This window comes from Aquarana catesbeiana, linkage group LG08 (genome assembly GCF_042186555.1).
Source record: "Aquarana catesbeiana isolate 2022-GZ linkage group LG08, ASM4218655v1, whole genome shotgun sequence".
NCBI classification, from domain to species: Eukaryota; Metazoa; Chordata; class Amphibia; order Anura; family Ranidae; genus Aquarana; species Aquarana catesbeiana.
In genome coordinates, this window is record NC_133331.1 from 287,838,375 (window position 1) to 287,857,626 (window position 19,252).

At 45.8% G+C, this 19,252-nt stretch overlaps 2 protein-coding genes across 2 annotated transcripts in view; both read left to right on the forward strand.

The window, feature by feature from the left end:
- The window catches only part of LOC141106776 (uncharacterized), a 101,693-nt gene that overhangs the window by 78,376 nt on the left and 4,065 nt on the right, over positions 1 to 19,252 (forward strand). The gene's annotated exons all lie outside the window — the stretch shown is intronic.
- LOC141106598 (uncharacterized) lies at positions 7,665 to 15,613 on the forward strand. The gene is made up of 2 exons (XM_073597509.1): positions 7,665 to 7,850; positions 10,823 to 15,613. Exon 2 carries the CDS (start codon positions 10,905 to 10,907, stop codon positions 12,594 to 12,596), a length of 1,692 nt encoding a protein of 563 aa, XP_073453610.1. The 5' UTR covers positions 7,665 to 7,850; positions 10,823 to 10,904; the 3' UTR covers positions 12,597 to 15,613.

Consider the following 19,252-nt stretch of genomic DNA (forward strand, 5'->3'; position numbering starts at 1 on the left):
GGGTTAATTGCAAGGAAAGGTAGGGTCTATAAAAGAAAATGTTTGCTTTGACCATAGTAATCCTTTAATAGCAAGACTGATCTGGATATCAAAACATACCAGATGTGGTCTTCTATAAAATCTCAAACCAGTTTTAGAAGCATCCTCAAAACACCAAAAGATTTAGAAGCTTCCTAAAAGTTCTCCTATTTTCTGCATGTGGCTGTTACTGTATATTCTGGAGACCAAAAAAAACAAGAATGGGGCTTCCATCTCAACAGCTTAGATGAAGACCCCTTTCCGTGAGGACCAGCAAACCAACCTGAAACCCCTTCATGTGTTGTCCTTGAAAAATCCATCACTTTGACTCAATTGATGAAACCCTCTAATAAACCACATCTGCCACAAATTTCTATTTCAAGAGTTCCTTCCATGGAAGCACCAAACCTGATGCTGAGCTTGGACTTGATTTGGACCAACAGTGTCCAATCTTACTACATTCCAGTCCATCTGGCCTTTGATTATTCTTCCATCTAACCTTCTTCATCCCTTCTATAAAATCCCCCCCCAACATCTACTTACTGCTGAGCTTCTCGATGGCTCCTAAATTTTAAGCATATACATAAGAAGAGGCCTGATGGAGGATGCGGCTTTGTTCAAAGAGATGGGGGAGCCTAGAAGGAATAGAACAATTGGATTCGGTGCTGATATTTCGGTACAGGTTCAGTTTGACTCATTCTATGTAAATGCCAACATTTTCAGTCCTTGTTCAGTGTTGGAATAGGTTGGGATGGGATGGGGCTGGGATAAGGATTTTGGGTTAGGCTGGTTAAGGGTTAGATTCAGATCTTCGGTTGCGGTTATGACTAGGTTTAGTGTTTAGGTTGAAAATGATGGTAAGAAATTATGTATGTGGAGAGATATGGCGCAGAAGTGTATGTGACCAACACACTGGAGTGAGATGGCTTGGGGGGGTCTGGCTAAGGTGGTGGAGTGATTCCAAAACACTGTAGTACAGCACCTCTCTAGTGACTGAAGATTCTTACATGGGTGCTCAACCTGTGGCCCTCCAGCTATTGCGAAACTACAAGTTCCATCATGCCTCTGCCTTTGGGAGTCATGCTTGTAACTGTCAGCCTTGCAATGCCTCATGGGACTTGTAGTTCCGAAAACAGCTGGAGGGCCACAGGTTGAGCACCCATTACGGTAATGGATAAGGACAGCAGAGGGCGCATCTGAGTGTAGCAGTATAAAAACTCATTATTCACATGACAATTGACAACTTACAAGACAATGACATGATAGGAAGGTCCATTCCTGGAAGCTGACCCTCAATGACATTTCTACATGTATATGCCTGATATCACTACATTGCCTTATAAGTTGCCAATTGTCGTGTGAATAAATTTGCTTTTTTACTGCTACACTCAGATGTGCCCTCTGCTGTCCTTATCTACGTTAAGGAATTAGATTAAAGTGACAGGGTTAGGTTGAAGACTAGGGTGATTTGAAGATTATGTTTCGGTTGAGGGGTAAGGTAAGTGTTTGGCTGTGGTTAATGGCGAGTTATTCACGTACATTCACGTCCCAAAACTTCATGTGCCCAAAAATGTTGCGTTTTTCAAAACCGGCGCTACACTTTAGAGGGTCTTTTATAAGGTAAAAAGAGAACTGCTGTACGTTTTAAGTTGGGAATAGTGCCATTTAGTGGGCAGTTTATTAAAAATGTTAGAGCTGACAGTACATATCTGACCAAATGCAAAATCCACATAGGTGATAGCAAATCACGGCCGCTGGAGGTGCTCACAGTGCTGGAGGAGATGTAGAGGCGGTCCGCCCCCAAGCTGACATATTTTCCGGCCTATACCCACAGGTTCCCGGAACTTATCCTCCAGCACTGTGAGCACCTCCAGCGGCTGTGATTTGCTATCATCGGTGGGACCAGGACACCTATTTTGATTATTTTGCAGTACATACAGTATCTGGCCAGGGTGGAAGTGATTTCAGCTTGGGGAGGGACTGCTTCTACATCTCCTCCAGCCCTGTGAGCACCTCCAGCGGCCTTATTTGCTATCATAGGCGGACTGGGACACCTATGTGGATTTTGCATTTGGCCAGATATGTACTGTGAGTTTTACCATTCTTAATAAACTGCCCACTAGATGGCGCTTTTCCCTTTCTACACACACACAGGAGCGGTGGGGGAAATCGCATGCGATTCGGACAGGAATCACACCCCATTCCTATTTAAATCATTATTTGCAGTGCGATCTATGTCCATTCATTTTGTATTGACGCAAAAGTATAAGTTTTGGTATCAGGAGCATTTGCACGAGTACCGATACTCATGCAAATGCTTGGCATTGGCACCGATACCAATATTGGTATTGGTGCATCCCTAGCACACATACTTACCTTAGTGCCAATGGTCCAATGCCCACTTCGGCATCTTCCCCCCAGGGTTCTTCTATGTGCAAGTCTTCAGCTGTTTTGATTAGCCGGCGTGGGATGATGTCACTCCTGCATTCGCAGACGATGTTCCGGGTTCGCTGTATTCTTGCGCCCTTGGAGTCGGTGCTACCACTGTGGAGAACTACTAATGGTGTCTGCCAGACCGCCACTACCATCGCAAGTGATGAGAGCGGATTGGGCCCGCGGGTACGCCACCATGGAAGAACCTACGTCCAGCACCGCTACCGCTGACTCTGGTGGGTCTGTCCCGGATTTTTCTCCATCGGAACACATTCCGTCCAGTGATTCTATGGAGACCACAGTGGAAGTGTCAGATCCCGCTGCCACCGTTCACTCTGAGCTGTCTATAGCAGCTGCTATTACGGAGCAAGTGGTGCCAGCACCCTGTCTTCCACCTAAGGAAATTCAAGTGCCTGTCTCAACTGCCACCCCGGGCATTGCCAGTACCAAGGATGGTAGCCCTCCAATTCTCACTCATCTGGCTCAATACATCCGCTCATCTCGCACAAAGAAGAGTGGTCGATCTCATGTTCAGCCCCAGAGGTGCCCTAGGCTGGTACGCCAAGATGGAGTAGGAAATTAGTATAATAACTGTTGTGTAAAAAATTGTTGGGGTGTATCGGATAGGAGAATGTCCAAATTATAGTCTATTCCCCCAATGCTAAAAGAAGGAAAATATGGTTGCTGTTGGCAGAGTTGCCAAATGCATCATCACCTAAATTGTTCTTTAAAGAGGGATCATTGTCGCATATGGCCCACGATTGGGGTCCAAGAATCCCGCTGTTGATTGTTTATGAATATGACCGTTGAATTAACTCAGATAATGTTGACACAAGAGAGATATTCAACGCTTTTTTCCTTCACTAAATACGAAAGGAGAGGCTTTAAACTTGCCATACCCCGGGTATTACTGGTGAGAATATTGAACTGTGTTCCTCTAACACCTTTGGATTACAAATGTGCACCTTATGGAGATAAGACGCTATGCTGAGAAGCCACTCCACCCTTTACAGAAGGAAAGAGAAATTTATTGCCAGTGGAAGAACATTCCTTTTAGCTGTACTGCTGAGATTGTGCTGGACTGAATGCTGCCGGTAGATACAGCGAGTGCCCACTTGAATCGCGCTGACCAGTACTGTGGAATTGCCAGTGTGGTTCCCGCTGAAAAGTGACCGGTGATGTTCAGCAGGTAATTTCTTCAAAAAATGAGGAGATCTTTCTCAGTCCACGGCTGTCATGCAGACAGACTGAGACTATCATTGCCAAGGGACCTGTGTTCTGGAGTGCGGTCCTTTGCACCATGTCCTGGCTGCTTGTTACCTGATCGCAGCTGTGCCACCTGACCCCGGAGTTATACCTAAGAAGATGGGAAACTGCTGGGAAATGTGTTTCACCCAAGTGATAATATGATGGACTCTGAAGATTCAAAGACACTGGGGTGTCAGTTAGATAGATAGAATAGGCTATGGTAAGGAAAGGGGGTGAAAGTTCTTATGTGTATTCTGAGTAATGGACTGTTCAGTATCGCATATTGGCCACGAGGTGGTGTGAGAGGTGCCAGCCCGAGTGAGCCTTCATTTACATTATGTGTTCATCTATAGGAAACGTTAATAGGACTTGTAGGATAGTTGTGGAAGGGGGTGGCATTCTCGGATGAGAATGGAGCCCACTTTAATTTATATATGTAGGGTTTAGATATATTATAGGGTGTATTTACACTGCTATGCTGTTCTCGGCTGAGGACAATTAACAACTTCTTAAGGTTCACTTATGTATATATTGCACTGTATTATTATAGGGATAGGATGCATTTGTATTGCTGTTTATTTTCTCTTTCAGGTGTTTCTGCACCATTGTGTCTTCCTTGGACAAGGAGAGACAGTGACCCAACATGGATGATAACGTTATTTGTTCATGCTCTTTATATTAGGTATATAGTCAGGATATAAGGCTAATGTTCATGTTTTACCTTAATCATTTGGGTGTTACACCACACGTTAAATAGTACATATAATGTCTGATATTTATCTACCCTGTGTGAACTACCATTCGCTCATGTATGTGTTACACATGTTTACTACCTGTGGTACGCCACGTGCATTGTTTGTTATTTTTGTTCCTTTCCTGTTTCCCCATCCATCCCAGTTTCTGCCAGGACAATCGCTCTCAGGCTTGAGAGCTCAAATTATTTTCTGCAAACTCTGAGACAAAGTTTTTGTAGGCAGGGGGAGGATGTAGCACTCTGATGTTTAGGCAGGGTTGCTCTTAAATTTATCTGCCAAGTGATAGTTGCCTTGGCCAATTGCTAGGAGGTCAATTGATTTCACCCTAATTCTGGAATTGCTGCACTTCTCTCTTCTGTAGCTAGGTGGCCGGGTATCTGGTGATAGAAAAGACAAGGGCATTGTAAAGACAGATTAGGAATGACTAGGGTGTCTCAGCCAATGGGCAGGGATTTTCTTGGGTCCCTTGGCCTGCTGGGAGAACCTATTTATTTGGGTGGAGTCAGGTGAGTCAGGCCTGCTGGGAGAACCTATTTATTTGGGTGGAGTCAGGTTCTGTGCCACCTGGACAGCTGTCTGGGTGGACGTGTGTTGTGCTGCCCCGGGCTGCTAGGCCAGAGCCTGAGACCTATCCCAGGGACATCTGGCTGCTAGGCTGTCTGAGGGCCTATCCAGAAGCAAGAGAGCAGCGTAGGGTTGGGATTGCTGCTTGCAGTCCAACCAGAAGTGACGGTTCTGCCGGCCGGAGAACCTGTCGTGGTCGGAGGCAGAGGGGAAGCTGTCGCCACACAGGGATCATCCACCTTGTTACCAGGGACCACTGTGAGTAGCTGAAGCAAGTACCCGAGTAGTATTCCCACCAACCAGGGACGGTGAAGAATTGGGAAACTTCAGCAGATTTCAAGCCAGGGACCCCCCCCCAGTGGAGGTGATGCTTGCAGAGCATTATTGTGTGCCAAGCCAAGGACCGATCAGGCCAGTGGGGTGAAGCTTGACGAGTGCCTGTGAGTGCCAAGCTAGGGACCCTGCAGGGGCGCGAGGGTGACGCTTGAGGAAGATACTGAATGAGTAGATAGGAAAAGCTCAGGGGATCCAGTGGCAGTGGATCAGCAAGTCTAGTGAAAGACTGGGAGCTCAGTTGAGTGAAGATCTGCAAGAGGTGATTGTAGAGGAAGTGAATAAGTGCATTACAACCTTTTTTAGAAACTGTTTCAAGACTGTTGCCATAGGAGACAGCAGTCCTACTCATGCAGATGTGGTGTCTTGCTGGATGCCTTTCCCTGCGTGGCCGTTTCCGGCAATAGGCGGCGATTTTACCTGTCAAATCGCATGTCAAAAACGGCCCGATGTGAACGTGGGCTCAGTGTCCTGAAGTCTCTACTTTTCCTCTTGACCTTATGTACAGTATAGGCACCTACCCAACTGCATTGTAGGTAATATGACAATATCAGAGCTCCAGATAAGACACGCCGCAGTTGGGATTTTGTCTACCTCCCCTTTTCTTTCATTTCTCCTTTAATTGGCTTAAGATGATCACGTGACCTCATGCCCCTTAGGGGGTAGGTTCATCTATGGGTAGCTGGAAGGCTATGGCCAATTTGTCTACTAATATAGCATGACCCTCCGGGCCCTCTTCAACCCAACAAAGGACCACGTGATTGTCCAATCACAGAAAGAAAAAAAATTCTAAGCCGACCTATTTTGGGCCACACAAAGAGTTTTTGTGGAGTTACTTAACACTGGCCCCTCCCACAATATTAATATCCTGATCAGAGTTCTTTATTATACATAAAGGTAGCGAGGCACAAACATTATTATTCACCCGCAATTTCCTCCCACTGTTTAAATATTAATGAGGTTATTATGTTTATTAAATATTTAATGAATATATAATAATTATATAAATTATAGTAATCATATAATAATGAATATTCAACACTGGCCCCTCCCACAATATTAATAACCTATTCAGAGTTCAGAATTTTACATAAAGGTAGTGAGGCACAATTATTATTTACCTGCAATTTTCTTCTACTGTTTAAATATTAATGAGGTTATTATATTAATTAAAAATGTATTAAATATATAATAATTATATAAATTATAGTAATTATATAATAATGAATATTTAACACTGGCCCCTCCCACAATATTAATAACGTGTTCAGAGTTAATTATTATACATAAAGGTAGTGAGGCACAAACATTATTATTCACCCGCAATTTCCTCCCAATGTTTACATTTTAATGAGGTTATTATATTAATTAAAAATATATGAAATATATAATAAAGTTATATAAATGATAGTAATCACATAATAATGAATATTCAACACTTTCCCCTCCCACAATATTAATAACCTGTTCAGCGTTAATAATTTTACATAAAGGTAGTGAGGCACAAACATTATTATTCACCCGCAATTTCCTCCCACTGTTTACATTTTAATAAGGTTATTATATTAATTAAAAATGTATTAAATATATAATAATTAGATAAATTATAGTAATCACATAATAATGAATATTCAACAATGGCCCCTCCCACAATATTAATATCCTGATCAGAGTTCTTTATTATACATAAAGTTAGTGAGGCACAAACATTATTATTCACCCACAATTTCCTTCTACTGTTTAAATATTAATGAGATTATTAATTAATGATATGAATTCAATATTTAATGAATATATATTTAAAAAATATAGTAATGATAGAATAATGAATATTTAACAAAGACCGCTAAAAATCCCCTCCCACAATATTAATAACCTGCTCAGAGTTCAATAATATTCATGAGCTTTGCTCATCCTTGCGCTCTGTCCCCTCCCCCCTCTTGAATATTAATGACCTCATCATAATCCCTGGACACTATTCTCAAAGTCATCATTTATTACTTGGCCCCTCCTCAAATACCGCCCCCTTTATAAATATTAATGACACTCTTATATATATTTATAATCAGATTCTCCCAGTCCCAGAATAAATATTAATGACCCTCCCTCCAGCCATGTCCCGCCCCCTTGTCTAACTCCCCCCCACCTCCTGAATTATAAAGCAGGTATTATTCATTAGCCGACCCTCCCAGAAATGTGGACCCTCATGAATATTTATGAGCCGCTGCCTGTCACGTGCTCGCTCTTTTGCGCCTCCTCGGAGTCTCTCACCTCGGCTGGCCCAAAGCAGTGCTGAATCCTCCCAGCCGCCCCAACTTCCGGCCAGCTTGCGTTCCATACGCCGGAAGCCGCCCTGCTCACTTCCGCTCCCGCGGCGGCCATGCTGGTCAAGGGCAAAAATCCGGAAGCGGCAGAAAATCGGCGCTGCGGCAGCGTGTGTGCTGGTAGCCGCCCCTGGGGGAGGGAGAATAAAAGGTACACAGGCAGGAGAGCTGGAAGGTGAGTTTTCTGTCCTATATGATGGGGGGTGAGGGTCCTTTAAGGGGCAAAAGGGTTTCCGCAGGCTGTCAATGGGGTTGTGTCGCGACTAACTTGCTATGACAGGGAGGCGGTATCTAAAACTTACGAATGTGACTGTAGCCTGAAACCCCCCCAGACCATGTGCTGACGGGAGGACGCTGGAGCGGAGACGTACCTAGAATTGCCTCCTCATCCCTTTAAACCCGAACACATATGAATTACACAGGATCTGAGGCTAATTAAATGCAGATAAGACACCAAGTGAGTTTAATTAGGAACTTAATCAGCCCCAGAACCCGTGTAATTCATATGTGTTCGGGTTTAAAGGGCTGAGGTGGCAAGTCTAGACGTGCCCAAGTTTAAAAATCAAAATGCGACCGTCTATGTTCTGGTGTTTGTAAGATTTCACTATCAGGAGGCTCCACGACGTTCCTTCCCAGATCGTTGTTCTCTGCGACAACCTCAGATCTTCCAGAGACAGAAGAACGCAGTGAGCGTGGCACGATTGTAGATTTCCACTACGACAGCCACCTCAAACCGTGATAGGTCACAGACCTGACCGGAGAGGTGAGGAGGATTCTGGGAGGTCACATGACATCACTCTTATCTCTATTAATAAAACACAGACCTGACCGGAGAGGTGAGGAGGATTCTGGGAGGTCACATGACATCACTCTTATCTCTATTAATAAAACACAGACCTGACCGGAGAGGTGAGGAGGATTCTGGGAGGTCACATGACATCACTCTGTTAGTAAAGCACAGAGCTGAGAGGTGACTTCTAGATTGAGTGGTAGATATGGAGCTTCCTCTTCTTGGAGGAACTCGGTTCAGTCTTCATGATAGACATATCCTTAGAGTATCTCAATGTGAGAGAAGTGTTCTGGTTACATCTTTCAGTGGGGAAAAGCTAGTAAAAGTTACCAGTGAACCTACCCAACACTGATTCTGGATACCAGAGTGCTCATTCCTGGAGGAAGGATGAGGTTTGATCTCAAAGGGTGCCGGAGGTGAGGAAAGGCGTGGAGCATTATGTGTTTTAAAGTACATCTGTCACCTGTAACCGGCTCTATCAAGCCCTTCAGTCACACCTCCCTGACTGCAGAAACCTTGAGAAGTACTCTATGTGGAGGAGCATGTGATCTTCTCCCATTCCCCGTACGATGCAGTGCTGGGTGCCTGATCAACCGATCACTAGGCCTAAGCGGTGTCACATGGGGGCACAGGAAGGTCAGTAGACCTGTGTAAGCATGAACCGACAGCTTTTAACTCTCTGGCCTGAGAATATGCCTACAGGGGAGCGCAGGGAAGGTAAGTAACACTAGGGATGGGCTACAAAGATATCCTTGGGTTGGGTGAAGTGACTAAGTTATTTGAAGGCATTCATATTGAGAATGTTATGTTATGACCAGATTCCAAAAAGGTCTCCAGGTTCATGGGTGGCAGTAACATGTGCATTGATCCATGCTTTATATGGAACTTTGTTGGGGCAAGACAGTTATGGTGTTAGGTTCTCACTTCCATGCCTTCGTTCTGTAGGGTTGAAATACTTGTCAGAGTGTTTCCAGTTTCCATTATTGATGGATTTTTTCCACAGAGGTCCAAGTGACATAATATTGGAAGGATACATTTAGAACCAAAACCATCAACCAGCTACGAATGGAGGCATCTGAAGGAGCTACACTTACAAAACCAACCAACTAGACCAGGGGTCTCCAAACTATGGCCCTCCAGTTGTTCAGGAACTACAATTCCCGTCATGTCTGTGAATGTCTGAGTTTTGCAATGCCTCATGGGATGTGTAGTTCCGCAACAGCTGGAGGCCCGTAGTTTGGAGAACCTTGAACTAGACTCTGAATTTTGGAAAATGTGGCATAAGTAATGGTAGACCAGAGGCCCAGGTGCTCAGTCCCTATGAGCCGTTAAGGAGCATTTCAGACTCTGTGATAACATGAAGACCACATAGCAGGGAGGTCTTAGAATATGCAGGAGGAGAATGACCATCTAAGAGTCTACAGCAGCCTTCCTCAGCCTTTTCAACACAGAGGAACCCTAAAAACAACTTTCCGGTCTCAGGGAACCCTTGCTAAAAATGACTATATCTACAACTCATGACACATTAGTGTGATAGTTGGTCAGAAGAATGCTCCTTACAATTGTGGTCATTGGGAAGAATTATCCCCTTACAGATTTCTAAGAAAAGACAGATGGTGTCAGTTGTAGCACCAATGGTGCCGTTCATACTTGTCTAAGAGGCAGAAATTGCTCAAGGAACCTCTAGCAACCTCTGGAGGAACCCTAGTTGAGAAATCTTGGTATCCTGTAATCTCACCTCCATATACAAAATCTAAACCTGAATTTCAGTAGGATTTGGGTTGCTATATTATTTTCCTATCATTTTTTTTTTTTAAAGGTTAACTTTTATTATTTTTATCAGCAAATCAACATTGGTTACACAGACGTACACTCACATCAAGCATTTCTTTAGTCATATTACAATATGGTGAACAGGTATATAGGTTTGCATTACACATCAGTACAAATCGTTTTACATCATATTTTGTTGCAGTTAGGGGAGGTTGTACACAGTTACTACAGTATGGTATTCCTACACATCGCTTATAGCTTGTCAAGCAGGTGTTACAGTGCTCTCCGAGTTTACCCATGAGTTTCCTATCATTTTCGCTATGTTTCTCTTGGGTGAATATGTTGAGCCCAGCATTGGTTGTAGCTGTCTAGAGATTTGTCTCCCACTGATTCCTCATAATCTAAGCAGGAAAGCGCAAGGCCAGGCCCATTGTAAATTGATGTTGGGAAACTGAGGGGGCCTTGTGGAGCAGATATGGACAACTATAACTGATGCAAAATTTGTAGATTTGGAAAGCATGGTGGGGAAGAGTGACTGATCCTGACAGTTGGATAACTGAACTTTAAATTCTTCTCCTCCACAGATTTATCAAGGGAACTCTTGTGGGAAGACGGAGATCCCGAATTGCGGTGCTTCCACCTCTATGAGAGAGTAGGCACCCCGGTATGTCTACATCCACAAGTCATAAGCAACCTTCATTTACACATGTGGGTGGTAAGCGGCTCCCGCGGCCTGAGAGGTCTCCATGCATGGACAACATCCAAAATAGACCTGCAAAGAAAGAACCCCTCACATGTGGTCATCCCTCACCAAGTGACCTTTTGTCCTCTATTGATGAGAAGAAAGAGGCTCCGGATATTGTGAAGGAAGAATCAACCTCAAGTGAAGAGCATTTCCCACAAAGTGACTTTTCTTTTACCATGGATGGTGAGCACGATATATCAGCTTTCATCAAACAGGAACCTCTTTCAAGTGATGAGCTGCTCTCTCACAGTGAACATTCCCTGTCCATGGATGATACAGAAAGCCTGTCAATCATCATAAAGGAAGATCCTTCCTCCAGTGAGGAAGACTCCTCACTCTCAGACGTTACCACTTCGAGGTACCGCACAAAAGCTACGTCTGTGAACATTGCAGAGAAGCCCTACTCAACAGATGGGGGACAATTGTCTGACAATGCCATAGATCAATCACAACTTTTAATAGTTCAGATTAAGGATGAGTCCCTTTTAAAAGAGGGAGCAAATGTTACCAGAAGCGGACCCATTGAGCGTATTCCACGGCCACCAAATCACACTGCGGGCAGGCTGAAGAGGTCTGGGGGGTGCGCCGCAGAGGAGATGACTGTCATCTGCCCCATCTGTGGAAAGAGCTTCAGCAACAGCCGGAAGTTTGTGAAGCACCAGAGGGCTCACACGGCAGAGAAGCGCTTTGCTTGCAAGGAGTGCGGGAAGGCCTTTGCCAGCAACTCAACCCTAATTAAGCACCAGCGGGTCCACACGAGGGAAAAGCCGCACCCGTGTTTGGAGTGTGGGAAGTACTTTTCCAGCAAGCCCAGCCTGCGAGAGCACAAGAAGCGCCACACGGGTGACAAACCGTTCGTCTGCGATCAGTGCGGGAAGTGTTTCGTCAAGAAGTCCCACCTCACGGTCCACGAACGGAGCCATACCGGGGAGCGCCCATTCTCTTGCCCAGAGTGCGGTAGGGGCTTTCCTACCAGCTCCAGCCTCCGTGCCCACCAAAGCGTCCACACCAAGGACACACCATTCACATGTTTAGTGTGTGGCAAAGAGCTGAAGAGCCAGGCCAACCTGATCTACCACCAGAGGATCCACACAGGGGAGAAGCCCAACACCTGCTCAGAGTGTGGAGAATCATTCATAAGCGGGCCCCAGCTTCTCGTCCATCTGAGAAGCCACACTGGGGAAAAGACCTACACTTGCCAAGACTGTGGGAAGGACTTTGTCAGCCAGTCTCACCTTGACCGCCACCAGAGGACCCACACGGGCGATAAGCCTTATGGCTGCCCAGAGTGCGGCAAGTGCTTCCCCAGCAAATCCCACCTAGACATACACCGGCGTATTCACGCAGGTGAAAAGCCATATACCTGCCCCGACTGTGGCAAAGGCTTCATCACCAACTCACACATGGTTATCCACCGGCGCATCCACACAGGCGAGAAACCCTACTCCTGCTCAGTCTGTGGGAAGTGTTTCAGTGGGGCCTCCAACCTTATCAAGCATGAACAGATACATGGGGGGGAGAAGGCCTACACCTGCTCAGAGTGTGGGAAGTGCTTCCTAAGGAAAGATGCCCTGTTCAAGCATGTACAGACCCACCGGAAAACCATAACGTAAATTGGACCCTCTGACTGTGTTTTGTACACCGTTCATCCTCTGAGGCTACAGATTTTGCCAATATAAAGGACTGTCCTAGTGCTAGATCCCTGTAGGAGAGTGGTTCCTCTTATGTACAGAATGGGACAGGGAGGAGTCTTAGTTTATAGAGGTGCCAGCTAGATATCCTAAAGTCTAGCTTACTTACCAACACCCTAGATCAGAGGTCTCCAAACTTTCTAAACAAGTGGCCAATTTACTGTCCTTCAGATTTTAGGGGGGCCGGACTGTGGTTGGTGGGAGTAGAAAATGCCCCATCAGTGGGGGGTTAACAATCCCTTGGGCTTGCTGGTCAGTAGGAGTAAAATAAATTACATAGTGCCTACAGTAAATAGAAAGAGGAATAGAACCCCATCATTAGTATTAGTGGGAGGAATATTTCTCCATCGTTGCTATTAGTGGGAGGAATAGTGCTCCCATCATTTGTATCAGTGAGAAGAATAATTCCCCATCATTGGTGTCAGTGGGAGAAATAGTACACCTCCATTGGTGTCAGTGGAAGAGTGCCCCATTGTTGATGTCAGTGGAAGGAATAGTGTTCGATTGCTGATGTGAGTGGGAGGAATAGTGCCCCATCTTTGGTGTCAGTGGGAGGAATAGTGCCTCATCATTGGTATCGGTGGGAAAAATAGTTCCCTGTTGTTGGTGTTAGTAGGAGAAATAGTGTCCCATCATTGGTATCAGTGGAAAGAATAGTTCCTCATTGTTGCTGTTAGTGGGAGAAATAGTGCCTCATCCTTGGTATCAGTGGAAGGAATAGTGTTCCATTGCTGGTGGCAGTGGAAGGAATAGTACTCCATCATTCGTGTCAGTGAAAGAAATTATGCTCCACTGGTGGTGTCAGTGGCAGGAATGGGGCTTCATCATTGGTGCCAGTGGTCAGAACAGTGCCCCAAGAGCCGGATAACGGTAAACAAAGGGCCACAGTTTGGAGACCACTGCCCTAGATGGTGCACCTTACCAATATCTGGTGGACAACCGCATAATTGACTAGGCTCCAGTAGAGGTGGAGGGGACAGCATGTGACATTTTTTGGACATAACCAAGTCAGTATCTCCTTTAGGTGGACCTGAACTTTAAGTAGGCACTTGCTTTTACTATGGACATCGTCTTAACAGAATATAGGTTTTCAGTAGACATGAAATCCTCCAGGCTAAAGATGGTTTCCCCCATCTTTGAACAGATTTTAGTTTGCCCTAATTTCCTTTGTTAATAGGATTGTCCACTGTAATACAAGACATGGAAACCATCTGGTATTGTGCAGCAGATAGTAGTCTCACCTTAGAGCTGAGACATATAGAAGAACCTCAACCTCTTCTCTACCTGTGTATATGGAGGGGTAAATGGATAATGGGGGGCACCCCCTGTATTGTGCCTAGTTGCACGTGGTAGACATCCTCCTTGGACCAATATGTTTCTCCACTGGTCAAAATTCCCTTTACGTCCAACACCATTTTTTTCATTGGTCACATGGTTACATGATGCTACAGGAAGTGAGGGGCCCAGGTGCGTTTTTTCCATTCTTGAACCCAATAAAGGCATACCCAATAAAGCAACCCATATTAAAAGTAAGTTCACCTTTTCAGGCAGAATTTCACTTTCCATAATATATAGAAGCCTTTTCTAATGTCTTTTCTGACCAAGCCAACCCAATGTGCTGATCTTTCACTTACGAAGTCCATGGCAGCCTTCAATCTTCACCTCTCGGTTCAAGAATGGAAAATAATCATCTGAGCCCATCACTTCCTGTAGCATCATGTGACAATCCAGGAAACTTCATATCCCATCATGCACTGCCTTACTTCATAATAAATAGGTGCCTTTTCTAATGTCTTTTTGGCCCAAGCCATCCCAATGTGCGGATCTCTCACTTACCAAGTCCATGGCAGCTTTCAATCTTGACCGCTCAGTTCAAAATATTAAAAAATGCACCTGGGCCCCTCACTTCCTGTAGCATCATGTAACCATCCATGAAACTTTATATCCCATTATGCACTGCCTTACTGCATCACAGAATAGGGCGTGTTTTACTTCTGTGGACCACACCTCCTTCATCACCATACCTCCTCTTTTTTTTATTTCCACCCACTTTCCTACTTCTTCCTTTATATAGAGTATAGAAAAATCTTTTTCTTTTCTGCAGGTATGCTGGTACATAGGGAAGCTGGAATTTAGAAAAAAAAGTGAACTTAGCCTTAAATCTGTATTAAATCCAAAAGCTAACATTTATTATATTGCAGCTTACCAATTCTTAGATGCGATGGCTACATTAGTTTCCTTTTTTAGGCTTTCTTTCTTCTATTTTCACCTGATGATCCAGCCAGTAAGTCCTTCATTTTCCAAGCTCTCATGCAGTCACAGGGATGAGACAAACCATTTACCACTGACTGGGGTGCTTACAATGATCGGATTTTTTTTTATGTAAAACCTTTATCCCAAAAGGAAAAACACCGTTTGCTGTAACGGAAGTCTTAGCTGGAGTTCAGCTTCAATTTGTTAGCGTATTTAATTCTGCTAGTACTTCTAACACTCCCCTCCCCTCAGATTGATGTCCAAAGGTGCCCCCTGTGCTCCTTCATCCAGAGTGGGGGCACTCTATTACAGGAGGTGTGTTACTGACCAGATCACCAGGTCAAAACAGACAGGAAACAGCCTAGAAAAGGAAAACGAATGCAACCACCACATCTAATGATTGGTAAAGCTGCAATATATGACATTTTTGGGTTTATTACCGCTTTACCTAGACGAAGTAATAGGACACACTCTTTAAAAAGACACCCCTGTATTTGTTATTGGAACATTCCATTTAAGTGCTCTTTATCTTTCCTTTTTATGGGGCTTCCATGTCTAGAAGTTTCCCCCTTTAGGTGTCACCAAACCCCAAATTAAGGATTATCAATAGCCACCAGAGATCCTGTCTAACTTTTACAGGCTTGATTGTTTGAATTTAATAAATGCTACTGATTTTTTTTTAAATATATCTAAATAACTTCTCCTCTCTGAACACTTCTTGGTGTGTTGTATTGTGAAATAAAAAAAGAGAACCAGTTCCAGTGGGTGGGGCCTCGTCGTACAATGACCCCACACAGTCTATCCAGTGGTCATCCCCTTCAAGAGTCACAGATGAAAAGACGTGTCGATGGGTATAGTCCATTCTCTGGTGGTAGGCACTGACTCATGACTACCTTAGGCTTTTCACCCTGGAACCTCAAGGTTGGGTTGCATGGTCAGGTACTATTGCTATACAGGGAACTGGTGGCATATTTTTTTTCATTTGAAGCTCCTGGGTGTGGTGCTTTATCCAAAACCCCAACAAAACAAGTGAACTGAAATTAACAGCACACGAAAAAGTGCATGGAAAGTACAAAATGGCCAATCCTTCAAAGAGAAAGGACCTCTAACCTAGAACCTCCCAGAGCGCAAGACTCCTGACAGAGTCAAGGTACACCATGGTCTACCAGCCAAAGCCAGTCTACCAAGGACTTGGTAAGGGGCTCTACCGAAGAGAGAGCCCTCTCGATGGGGAGAGGCAAAAGACTCGAAGACCACAGAACCTCCCCCAGATGACCTGCACCCTCAGTCTCTGTTCAAAAGTCCTGACAGCGGCAAGGTACACAATGGTCCACCTAGGCTGAAGCCAGGTGGACCTCACTCAGGGACCAGCCAAAGCCAGTCCACCAAGGATTTAGTGAGGGGCTCTCCTGAAGAGAGACCCCTCCGGATGGGAAGAGGCAAAAGACCCAAAGGCCACAGAGCACCCCTTTGATATCAGGGAAGGCCCCCCAATGATCTGCACCCTCAGTCTCTGCTCAAGACTTCTGACAGCGTTTGGTCACCATGGTCTACCTAGGCTGAAGTCAGTTGGACTCCACTTGTTAGGGCCTAGCTAAAACTGGTCCACCAAGGACTTAGTATGGGGGCTCTCCCTAAAGGAGACCCTTCCAGATGGGGCGAGGCAAAGGATCTGAAGGCCATAAAACCTCCCCCCCGACGACCTGCACTCTCCGTCTCTGTGCAAAACTCCTGACAGAGGCAAGGTACACCATGGTCTACCTAGGTCGAAGCCAGGTGGACTTCACACCTTAGGGACTAGCCGAAGCCAGTCCACCAAGGACTTAGTGAGGGGCTCTCCTGAAGAGAGACCCCTCCAGATGAGGCGAGGCAATAGACCCAAAGGTCACAGAACCATCCCCCCCGACATAAGGGCATACCCTCCGATTACCTGCACCCTCCATCTCTGTTCAAGACTCCTGACAGTGGCAAAGGTACACCATGGTCTACCTAGGCCGAAGCCAGTTGGACTCCACTTGTTAGGGACCAGCTGAAACTGGTCCACCAAGGACTTAGTGAGGGGCTCTCCTGAATAGAGACCCTTTTGGATGGGGAGAAGCAAAAGACCCGAAGGCCATAGAACCTCCCCTGATATCAGGGTAGGCCCCTCGATGACCTGCACCCTCTGTCTCTGTTCAAGACTCCTGACAGCAGCAAGGTACGCCATGGTCTACCTAGCCCAAAGCCAGTTGGACTCCACTTGTTAGGGACCAGCTGAAGCTGGTCCACCAGGGACTTGGTCATGAAGGGAGACCCCTCTGGATGCGGAGAGGCAAAGAAGCCACAGAATCCCCCCCCCCCTTACACCAGGACAGACCCCCTGATGACCTGCACCTCCATCTCTGCACAAAGACACAAGTGCAGTACAAGTGCTTGTGACAAAAAACATGACAACAACAATAAGGTGTCATGTGCAATACATAGAGGGCCTTCCGGCCAATACAGATCCTCCACAGAATGGCTCTGTCCTCTTCGGCATCCATTGGGGATATGGGAGGTGAGGTCTACGCATCCCTGCATGCTGGTATATATATGGAAGAATGTATGGGCATTGCAGACCCCACCTCTTTATCCCTAATGGTTCTTCAGGGTAGGGGTTATGGAGAGGCTCCACTCTCCCTGAAGAATGCCCATCATGGAAGCCATCTGGAAGACCCTAAGCACAAGCCACTGCATCTGCCCTGACCAAACCCCTACCATCCATTGGATTTACGTATACTGGAGGGCAGGGGCGTTGCTGGGTCTACAAAAGATCTGGGGCTAGAGCCCATAGCAGCGAAGTAAAGAAAGTCATACGCTTGGGCAGGCATACACATATATATAATATACATGTGTGTGTGTGTATGTGTATACATTATATTATATATAAAATATTGTTACACATCTGAGTGCGGATCCCCCCTTACATCAGGGTCCCCAGAGAGCCACCCCACTTACATCAGGGTCCCCAGAGCCCCCCTCATTACATCAGGGTCCCCACAGAAACCCCTCAGCCTCACCAGTGCCCAGCAATGCAGCCTCACCTGTGCCCACATCTTAGCCTCACCTGTGCCCAGGAATGCAGGCTCACCTGTGCCCACATCTCAGCCTCACCTGTGCCCAGGAATGCAGGCTCACCTGTGCCCACATTTCAGCCTCACCTGTGCCCAGGAATGCAGCCTCACCTGTGCCCACATCTTAGCCTCACCTGTGCCAAGGAATGCAGACTCACCTGTGCCCAGGAATGCAGACTCACCAGTGCCCAGCAATGCAGCCTCACCTGTGCCCAGCAATGCAGCCTCACCTGTGCCCAGCATTGCAGCCTCACCTGTCCCCACATCTCAGCCTCACCTGTGGCCAGGAATGCAGCCTCACCAATGGCCAGCAATGGAGCCTCACCAGTGCCGGGGATAGGAGAGGAAGAGAGCTGGCCGGATCATCACACAGGCCGGCGTCTCCTGCGGTGTCAGCCTTAATTTGAATCACTGGGTGCCCGCCGTCACACAAGTCCCGCCTCCTGGATCGGCTCCCACCTATGATAGACAGCACATGTCCCGGCATTGGACAAGTGTGCTGTCTGTCAAAGGAGCCATACCAGGAGGCGGGACTTTATGTGACGGCGGCACACGGCGATTAAAATAAAGTTGACACAGCGGTTGACGCCGACCTGGTCACCCCCCCTCCCTCTGTCTCAGCACCCGCCCTGGTCACCCTAGAGACTCGGGGCTATGGGCTCCAGAAGCCACCCCCTAGTGATGCTACTGCTGGAGGGTTTCCATAACTGGCTTCTAAAAGGTGGGATCTGACCAATGGAGACACATATCGGGTCCATTTATAAAAATTAAAAAAAAAACTATGTTGGACGAATGTCAGAAACATTTAAACAACCATCAAAATTGTCCATATTTTGCTTAATTTGTTGATTTCCTATAATCGTCAGCACCATCTAGTGGCCATACTGCATTTTTTTTCCCCTCAATAAGTTAAATATTTGGGTACTGCTATTATTCCAGACGACCATAAGAAATCAACATACTATGCAAAATGTGGTCAAGATTTGTGAGCGAATGCTTGTGACATTCGTCCAAAAAAATTTGGATCACTAGACCCATGAAGTTGTATTATTCTCCATGGTCAACTCCTGATCACATGACAGTCATTAACTCCTCCAGTTTCCCCTGATCACATGACTCAGGTTGGCATTCTCCTTTCTATACATTCATAAAAAACTTGCTGCAAACTTTTAAGCTCATTGTGTAGCAGCAGATATGCTTCTCTCGGATCACATGACCCATCCAAGCTCCACC

Coding starts and splice junctions, on each gene's coding strand:
- LOC141106598 (XM_073597509.1), top strand. CDS start 10,905: ATGTCTACATCCACAAGTCATAAGCAACCTTCATTTACACATGTGGGT.